The sequence below is a fragment of the Terrapene carolina genome, unplaced genomic scaffold, assembly GCF_002925995.2.
Source record: "Terrapene carolina triunguis isolate 2854851 unplaced genomic scaffold, T_m_triunguis-2.0 Scaffold190, whole genome shotgun sequence".
Taxonomy (NCBI): Eukaryota; Metazoa; Chordata; order Testudines; family Emydidae; genus Terrapene; species Terrapene triunguis.
Genome location: NW_020664541.1, coordinates 1,730,893 through 1,741,216, shown reverse-complemented (window position 1 = coordinate 1,741,216; position 10,324 = coordinate 1,730,893). Strand labels below are relative to the sequence as shown.

The window sequence follows — 10,324 nt, the reverse complement described above, 5'->3', positions numbered from 1 at the left end:
ATGGTATCAGATATTCCTGGTGCCTTCACATCCCTCATGAGCTCCGCTGATCTGTCAGGTAATGTCCCCAGAGCTGGGAATATCCGATCCAGTATTTATTGCATAGACAGTTAATCCCATTTGATCCACAGCCCTGGTGGCCGGGACTCAAGCTGCAAGTTCTTCCGGAAGAAATAGCTTCCATTGTAAACGCAAAACTGAACTATAAGCCTTTTGTCCAAGAGACAGGCCAATATGTGAGGGGTCTCTAATGCCTTGTCCCCACAAGTCCACAGAGTCAAAGTGCCTACATCGTGGGCTCCTCCCCTCCTACAGCTCCAACTCTCTGGCTCTAAGAATGTCCCCGGGAAGTAGTGGACTCCCTTGTATTATCCACCATTTCTGCAAACTGTAAGGATCGTGGTAGACTCTGTCACCGCAGGAGGAGAGCAAAGGTCACCAACGCTAGAAGGAGTAATGTCAGTGAGGCTGAGATCTCAGCAGCTCCACCGCAGTCCTGAGCATTCTCCTGAGAACAAATGAAAAGGAGGCACAAGATCAGCAAATCTATTTCTAGGATCACAAGAGGGCAAGTAAAATGATTCATCCCACTGATAGGATGCTCAGGGGCTCATGGAACATAAGGGGTGGAGGCTGCAGCCAGCGCAATGACAGAGGCAGTGAATACTGTGAGACAATATGACAATGAGCAGAGAGGAAGGGACAGGTCAAGAGGAAGGGCCTCATGCCTTCACGCTGGGGGACCCTCCAAGAGCATGTCACCCATTCATGTAGACAGCTGGAAAACCAACCGTCCTAAAACCTCTGTCTTAGAGCTCTCAAAGACCCATGCATTAGTACCAGAAATTGCTCCCCCAGCCTCTGAGTGCTGTAGGATCCACACCCCATGGCATTGGTGCTGGGATTCAGGGCCCCAAAGCCTGCATGGATTTACCTCCTGTGCAGCCCCTCTGCAGCCCTTTGCATGCAACATGCTCCATGCACCAGTTTATAGGCTTTGAGGGATTCATTCACAGCCGTTTACTAATGCAAGGATCTGCACTTCCTGCCTTTAGGTGCAGTAGGCTGAGGCAGCAAAATCTCTTGGGTCCATGGCTGGCTGCATATGTACAGGATTTGCCATTTGCTAAAACACACACACGTGTAGTGTAAGGGACTAGGATCTTGTGGTCTAAAAACAAAGGCTTCTGATAATAGGGTTGCCAGGTGTCCATTTTTTTGACTGGAACACCCAGTCGAAAGGGGACCCTGGCAGCTCCAGTAAGCACTGGACTGCTAAAAGTCTGCTTGGCGCAAGGCTGGCAGGCTCCCTACCTGGCTTCATGCAGCTCCCCAGAAGCAGCCGGCATGTCCCTTTGGCTCCTAGGCATGGGGCAGCCAGGGAGGCTCCACGTGCTTCCCCCGCCCTGAGTGCCGCCTCCGCAGCTCCCATTGGCTGGGAACTGCAGAGGGGGCGGTTTTGTGTTTTTGAAAAGGTGATCACCCTAATTAAGTGGAAAACCACTATAGAATAATCACAAGCTCTTGGGCATTTCTGAGCCTATGCAGTAGGTGTAGTGGTGTGAATGAGACCGAACACAGACACCCCCAGCCCCAGCTGCAAAGCCCCATGGTCCCTACTGTACCTCCGGATGGAATGCGTGGCAGGTATCTGGCCGCCGTCTCAGTTTCTGGGAGCGCATCCTGTCGCACTTCACTGAAGCATTATGTGTATTGCCATTAAGATCAACAGTAGCATTTAGAAAGGGACAAAAGCAGCACAGACAAAAGACTGTGAGGTCCCTCACGCAGCCTAGCGAGGCTGTGACTGAATCTTAGAGCTGTGTCCAAGGGCCCTAGGAATTCAGATGGAGGTAGGATAAGAGGGGACAGAGGCAAACTCACAACGTGGGAGGACTGGTCTCCAAGGCTGTAAAAAGAAATAAGTTGCGGTATGGAAGCAAAAGATTATGAAAAGAAATCACAGGTTGGCTCTGTGCCAGGGAGGGAGCACACAGAACAGAGGCTGGGGAGAAGGCGGAAATGCTTAGCTGCTTTATTTCATGGTGACGGGATAATAGAGACAGAAAGCTTAATGTGACCATAGTTAATGAGGAAAGGGCATGATCCTGCAGGACTGAATTAAAGAAACAACTGCTGTAGGTGACTTACCAATAACTGGGCCACTGTTCTCAGATGTCTGTTCTACCATCACCATCATGTCTGTCTCTTTCCTCCCCCTATTATCCCAACCCCATGGTTCTTCCCCACCTCTACCATGGCTATTCTTTAACATCACAAATCATGCCAACTAGTCATTATTTTTCCTATTAACTGTATTTGACCCTCCTACTGGCTGATACCAGGCACGGAGTTAACTGGTCTGTATGGAAGTGTCTGACATGTAGCTTCTATGCCCTCCTCCAGCACTCTCAGGAGCTGGCAATTGGGAAGTCATGTTTCCATTCACTTAGGTTCCCAGTGATCCTTGTTCAGAATTTTTGTATATTCTGTAGCAGAGGGCGGCAGGATAATTTTGTGGTTAAGGCATTGCCTTGGGCGCAAGGTGATAAAGTTTCGACTTCTGCCTCAACCACAGGCTTCCTGTGTGAGCGTGGGCAAGTGTTTTTGTCCCTCAGTTTCCCCATCTGTAAAGTGCGGATAACAATACTTCCCTGCCTCTCAGAGGTGCTGGGGCACTTAGTTTCTTAGTGTTTGTGAGCCATTTTGAGATTATCTGCTAGTGCTCTATAAAAACAAAGCATTACAGCTGTTCTCCCTGTGTTGTTTCAGAAGTTCCCAGATTAGGTTTTCTAGTGTATTTAAATAAGCTGCTGACCCTAGAAGGGCTGGTGCAACAGTGAGTGCATTCCCTAGAATCCCAGCGCAGTCTGCAAAATGCCCTCCCTCTGTAGCTTATACAAATAGGTAATGGCCAATTGAGGCCAGTTCACAAGGGGAGAGTCGGGTCCAACTTCCACTTGCAGGGTACGTAACCGGTTATTTATAAGGGGAAGTAACAGAACAGGAAGGACTATTGTATTTTTAACAAGTTACAGCTCAGTCATGAGTCCTCATGTATACCTGTGCTGGGAAGTGAGGGGGTGTGAGGATCCATGTACACCCCTGCTTGGGCTACTCCACAGTGCTGGAGTCCCCACTGGGCTGCTGCTCCCTTCCCACGCAGGTATGTGGGGCAGGGAGTGAGCATAGATATCCACGCAGGAGCCCCTGCATTGCAGTGAATGGTTGGCACAGCGCTCTGCTCATCCCAATGGAGGCCGCTTTTCAACACCAGGCTCTAAATGGGGTTAGAGTTCTTGGGTGGCTAAAAGGGAAGATTTTCATTTCCAACCACACCTCTAACCTGCCTGCTCTATCTCTCTGCTCCCTCCACCATGCCTGCCTATTGTACCCACACTTGCATCCTGCTGCATCACAAGTGGAGCTATACCTCCCTGCTCTTTCTTCCTCAATCCTCCCCCAGCCTAATTGCTACAGGAACAGATCCTCCACCCCCAGACTAATTGTTGCAGTGGGAGAACAGCAGAAAGGGCTGCAGAGTCTAACACACGCTGTGATAGAAGAAGGATATATTTGACTTCTTTTGCTTCCAGGAGTACAGGTGGGAAGATGCTGCAGTCACAGGTAGCATCTGTAACCAGGAGCAGGAGGTTACTGTTGGCAATCTGCTGTGCTACAAACATCCTGTAAGAGGGAGAGAGAGAAAGAAAGCATATCCCCCCACCCACCCCAAAGCAGGTGGTTAGAATAGCAGGAATATAAGGAGAAGAGAGAATGGGAAAGAGATGGCAGGAGGGAAAGGGCAGGGAAGGGAGAGGAACAGAGAGAATGCAGGGGAAGGAGAGGTGATGTTCAGTTGATGAAGTTATTAAGGTACCTTTTTATCTTCAGATAATGCCAAACTCATTTGACTTTTAAAAAATCCAAACTAGGCAAATACACACACGTTTGTGTGTGTTATATATTGTCCTATAAAGGTAAGAATTTGCTTAGGTTGGAGAAACTTGGCTGAGAAAAATAGAGACAGAGTAATACAAAACAGCACATTCATGTAACGTGGTTGCGTGATGCTTGTTGTATCTTTGCATTTGCTGAGTTTTGTGCCATTGAAAAATGCATTTTTGGTGCTCTGAATCTATTTATGAATTTGGGTCAAATTTGACTTATAGCTTTGGCTGAGAAACTGAATTTCCTCCCCTCTCCCCGAAATATTAAACGTGTTTTATTTCAAATTTTTGTTTTGAACATTTGGCAACGTTTTCTTTTGCCTTTTTGTTTCCTAAAATTTCAGATTCAGATTTTCTAATATCTTTATTTAAAATCCACCCCCCAAACATGGGGAGATGTAATAAACACCCAAAATGGGCCACATCAAATAGAAAAACTGAAAAACTTCATTTCAAATTGACCAAAAATATTTTGTTTGATTTGAAACAAATTTTTAATTTTTGTTTCAAGTTTGACGACAACTTTTTTTTAATGGTTTTGGTTTGAATCCGGACAGATTTTTCAGTTCAGTCCCCAAACCAAAAAACCCCCCATTCTTCTCTCAGTTCTGGTGATGACCCCCAAAGGCAGTCTCTCTAAAAAGTCAGTTGAAACAAGTGTGAACTGCAGTGCTCTGCTGCCCTCTGCTGGGAGATTGAGGGGAGCAGGTATTCTGTAACCTGTAAATGTTGAATGGAAGAAGATGCTGTGCAGCATTGTGTAGCGATAATGGCAAAATAAGAATGTCTGCATTTTTTTTCATCCTCATACGCAAGCTCCCCATAGACCCGGACACACCAACTCAAAGTGGCACCAGATCCTGCCAGAACAACATGCAAAACCTGCAGACCTATCTCCACTGCTACAAAGATCAACACCACACACAACACCCCTTTCAAGATCCATAGATCCTACACATGCCTATCACAACATGTGGGTGAAACCAGACAATCACTACACTCTTGACTGAATTCATTCAGGAAAATGATATAAGGCAAAAACACCCTGTCAGCTGTGGGTAAACACTTTTCACAGAGCGATCACTCTAAATCCCCATCCTCAAAGGAAACCGGCACAACACTTTCAAAAGCCAAGCCTGGGAGCTTAAATTCATAACTCTGTTAGACATTAAAAAATCATAGAGTGATCAGAGACACTGGATTTATCGCTTATTACAACCATCTGTAATTGTCTAACCCCCTCTTTCTGTCTTATGACTGCAGAGGTATGAATGGGCCACTCTACCTTGAATGGTCCCTTATAATATGTGCTAACTACTTAAGCTAAACAATCTGTTCCACCTTGCATTGTGCTGTGATGCTCTGAGTAAGTTTCCCAGACCTGAAGAAGAGGTCTGCGTGGCTCAAAAGCTTGTCTCTCTCAGCAACAGAAGTTGGGCCAATAAAAGATATTACCTCACCCACCTTGCAGTTTCCGTGGGCAGCTTCTAATATACGTATAGGTGGCTGGCAGTGTACACATGGGTGGGTGAAAGGATATGTCTACACTACCCGCCGGATTGGCGGGTAGCGATCGATCTATCGGGGATCGATTTATCGCGTGTAGTGTAGATGCGATAAATCGACCCCTGATCGCTCTCCCGTCGACTGCTGAACTCCAGCTCGGCGAGAGGCGGAAGCAAAGTCGACAGAGGAGCCGCGGCCGTCAATCCCGTGCCGCAAGGATGCGAAGTAAGTAATTGTAATTCGATATAAGATACGTCGACTTCAGCTACGCTATTCTCGTAGCTGCAGCTGCATATCTTAGATTGACTCCCCACCCCTAGTGTAGACCAGGCCTAAGGGAGAATCAGAATGCAGCGCCCACTCTGCTTTATGCTCCTGTGCAGGCTACCTGGCCCTTGGGTCCAGAAAGCTCACACTCCACACTTGTGTCCCCGACCCTCCATAGAGCTGTGCTGGGGATGGTAGCTTGATTTGTTACTGGTAGGAGGAAGCAGGAGGTGGGGGAGGAAATTGTGACCTATTCTTGATTCCTACTGGCAAACTCACAATTTAGCTCTAAATGTTTATTCTAATAAACATAGCTCCACTCTAGTCCCATATGTATTTCCCAGTCTGCACAATTCAGAGGTTCATAGACTGCAAGGGACTATTAGATCATCTAACCTGCCCCTCCTATATATCACAGCGCTTTAAACTTCACCCAGAAACCCCTGTATTGAGCCCAATAACTGGTGGTGTGTTTGGCTAAAGCACATCTTCCAGAAAGGCGACCAGTCTTGCTACGAGGACAACAAGAGCTGGAGAATCCATTCACTTCTCTTGGTGGTTTGTTCCAAGAGCTAATCGGCCTCACTGTCAAAAATATGTGTCTTATTTCTAATCTGAATTTGGCCTCATCTTCCATTCATTGGTTCTTAATCTTATTATGCCCTTCTCCACTAAAGAACCCTGTAATTAGTACCCAGTATTTTCTCCCCATAAAGGTTCTTGTACTCAGTAATCAAATCACCTCTCACTCTTCTTTTTGAGAATCTAAACAGATGGAGCTCTTACAGCACTCACTGTAAGGCATTTTCTCCAGCCCTTGAATAATTTTGGTGGCTCGTTTCTGCATCTTCTCAAACTATGCAACCTACTTTTCAAAGGACACCAGACCTGTACACAGTATTTTAGTATCTGTCCGACCAATGCAGTATACAGAGGTAAAAATCACCTCTCTACTCCTACTCACTACTCCCGTTTGTATATCCAAAGATCACACTAGCTCTTTTCCCCATAGGATTGCATTGGGAGCTCCCCTTGAGTTGCTTGTCCACTGTCATCCCCTAAACTTTTTCAGTCTCTGCTTTCTAGCATATAGTCCAGTCTGTCGTCATGGCCTGCATGCCTTGGCCCTAGATATACAACTTTGCGTTTGTCTGATTAAAAAGCCTTTTGTTTGAATGGGCCCAGGTTACCAAGTGGTGTAGGTGGCTCTGCATGACTGCACTGTCTTGTAATTATTTGCCAATCTGTGTTGTCTGCAAGTTTTATCAGCAGTGTTTTTATATTTATTTCCAGATCATTGATAAAAATGGTGAATAGCATTGGGTCTAGCATTGATCCCTGTGGAACCTCACAAGAAACACCACCCTCCCCCTTTCTTTGAAGATTCCCCATTGACAATTACTTTTTGAGATCTGTCAGTTAGCCAGTTCTTAATCCATTTAATATGTGTTCTAGCGATACTGTATAGTGCTAATTATTAAATCAAAATGTCATGTGGTACTAAGTCCACTGTCTTGCAAAAGTCTATTACATCTACACAGTGACCGTTATCAAACTTGTAGTCTCCTCACAGAATGAAATTGGGTTTCAACCATGTTAACTAGCATTAATTATATACCTGTTGTTTAATTCTTTATCAATTGAATCCCATGTCAGTTTTTCCATTGTTTTGCCTGGGACTGATATCAGGCTAACTGGTCTATAGTTATCCAGGACATCTGTTAGATTTGTTTAGAGTCCACACTTGGGTTCTGTGAAAAATTAGATTTTGCAAAGCCTAAAATCAATAGAAGTGTTAAAAAATGGATTTAAATATCTCCCTGCAGTGTGTGGGTGGCAAAGACTTCAGCATTAGGCTAGTGCATGGCAACCTGAAAGGCAAGCTGACTATAAATGAAAATGTGAAACTCACTAGCATAAAGGGTAAAAAAAAAAATTAATTTTAATCATTTTCAGCTTTAATAATGTAAGGGTTATTAAGAGCTGGTCACATTTTAGTTGTTGAAAAATGGCCTTTATTCAAAATCAGAAACGTTCACAATTTTTTTTAATTTTCCATTTTTTGATGAAATTGGAAAGCAAGGAATTTACCCACTTTTTGCCTTTTTTGGTTTATAATTTTTCCTTTTATTTCTTCTTTTCCCTGCCCCCTTTTTTCCTTGGAAAAATGGAAGGGAGAAGGGAAACAAATGAAAATAGGGAGAAAAAGGAAAACTGAAAACTACTGAAAATGAATGCTTTCTAAACAGAAAATGTTTGTAAAAATTTTGAATAAACAAAAAATTGTTCCTCTCTTTAATCTGTGGAATGAAAATGACTGATTTTTTGTGTGTGCATTTTTGCCCACTTCCCAACCAGCTCTTGGTATTAATAGGAGATTTTGGTTTTGTGTTTTATTTTAAAACCAGGGGTTCTGACAGACCTCTCTGTCTTCCTCTGCTGACATGCAATGTGGCCAGGGAGTTCCACTGATCATGTGAGGTGCTTTAGAAATGCTACAAACAGGCACAGAGTATCAGGGGGATTGTCCTCAAATATTGTCATTCTCTTTCAGTGAGTTTCAGGTGGCATCAATGACCTGGGATGGGCCAGAGGAAGGAGTGGAGGCCTATGGGTAAAATCCTGAAATAAAAGGGGAGATTTATTTCTTACTTTTGGCAGTCTCCGCACTCGATCAGCCCATTGGTCTCTTTGATGGTGGTCTCGTACACAAAGACAGGGTATTCTGTGTCACATGGCTGCAGCATATCATGTTTCTTATGCTTGTGAGCTGCGATGGCAAAAAGAGATGAAGTCAGAAACGAGGATTGGGGAACCGAGAGACAGAGGGCTGGTCTACACTACCATGGTAAATCGATCTAACTTATGTAACTTCAGTTATGTGAATAATGTAACTGAAGTCGACATAGTTAGATCCACTTACCACGGTGGCTATACTGCGCTGTGTCAATGGGAGAGTGTCTCCCATTGACTTCCCTTACACTTCTCACGGAGGTGGAGTACACAGATCGATAGGAGAGGACTCTCCCATCAATTTAGCATGTCTTCACCAGACCCGCTAAATCGACACTTGCTGCATCGATTGCAGCAGTGCCAATTTACCAGTAAGTGTAGATATGCCCAAAGAAATGGATTGAAAGAAAAATGTGGACGATGCAACAAAAAAAGGCAAAGTTGCTGACAAAAATGAAGTGCAATGATACTTAAAGCCACCAGGTGGTGTGGGAAAACCAGTGTAGCAGGAGAATTGTTTGAGATATTACTCTATGGTTACATTGATAAAGTAATACTAGGCCTTATCACACACTGTTTTTAACTGTACTCATATAGTTAAAGTGGTAAAACTCCACTAGTGTGGATGCACTTATAGCAGTACCTTATATCAGTATAGCTATTCCCATAGCGAATGAGAATAAGCTATACCAGTATAAGGTACTTTTAGACTGATTCAACTGAGTCCCCAGTTGGGGGGTACATTGATTTAACTATTTTGGCATTACCGTAGCTCTATTAGTGAGGAGGAGTTAAGCCAAGATGTTGTGGAAGGAAAACCTACGTTGCCTGTTAATATTTGAAGCACATAAAACAGTGTGGTTTATTTCATATGAAGGAGTGGGTTATCATTTGTTCATTTCCTGCATAGCTCCTAGAAAAAGACACAGTGACAGCTGGGTCTCCAAGTCCCCTACAAGGCCTAGTTAGTCAAATACCCCTTCATACTTGCTGATTTTATAAGTGGCCAAGGATCCATCTGTATTATAGTAATAATTGGCTAGGCTTTGTCTGGTCAGCCAATCACTAAAGAGATTAGTATTTTCCTCCTTTTATTGACTTCTCAGAGACCTGGTCCATATCGGCAGCTCAACAAACTGAACAGTTAACAGCAGCTCTATCACCACCCATTGGCAGTGCAAAGAATTGCACTACCTGCATTATTCTGAAACCTCACTGCAAATTCAGGACTGTTGCAGGAAAAAATCAAAAGACTGGGTTGCTTGCCTCTTCCCATTTTAAGACTTCTGACTAAATGCTTTGTGAACCTCCCCTTTCCATTCCAAGGAAACTCAAATTGTTCAGTCTACTTACAATGATGGAAGACGGACTTGGCTATCCGAGTCACATAATGAAGATGGGTTCACATGGCAGTCACACAAGATGGCAGCACAGTGAATGTATGAAGTCACATGGGGAGGTCATAGATGGAGCGAGGGGAAAATGAAAGAAAGCAGAGAAGGAAGTGATGATGAATAGTACAGGAATCAGACCCCCCCCCCCCCCCCCGAGAGAGTATGATTAAACAAAACACATCCATTTAAAGTGACACACAGTTATGGACACAGAGAACCAAACCTTTCACTCACTTTGATGCATCTTCTAATAAGAGCACTCTCTCCTGCACGGACAGCGGGAATGGATTTGGTAATCTAACCTGTTTCTCTCGCCTTCCCGCCCCCGCCCCCCACTTATGTGAACCTATGTGATCCTGAAGGAAATATGCCACTCTTCAGGAGGGCCATAGCATTTATCATATGTATTTTGCATGAAGTTCACGCTTGTTCAGAAAGCCTACACAAGTCCCATCATTTCAGAAGTCCTAGTTA

At 44.4% G+C, this 10,324-nt stretch overlaps 1 protein-coding gene across 1 annotated transcript in view; it reads right to left on the bottom strand.

The window, feature by feature from the left end:
* Positions 1-412: 412 nt before the first annotated feature.
* The window catches only part of CACNA2D4 (calcium voltage-gated channel auxiliary subunit alpha2delta 4), a 163,325-nt gene continuing 153,413 nt past the window's right edge, over positions 413-10,324 (bottom strand). The window contains exons 35-39 of the mRNA XM_026654338.1: positions 9,810-9,860; positions 8,376-8,493; positions 3,575-3,687; positions 1,626-1,708; positions 413-508 (exon numbers count right to left, since the gene is read on the bottom strand). Coding sequence (XP_026510123.1) covers positions 413-508; positions 1,626-1,708; positions 3,575-3,687; positions 8,376-8,493; positions 9,810-9,860 — 461 coding nt within the window. The remainder of the gene's footprint in view (positions 509-1,625; positions 1,709-3,574; positions 3,688-8,375; positions 8,494-9,809; positions 9,861-10,324) is intronic.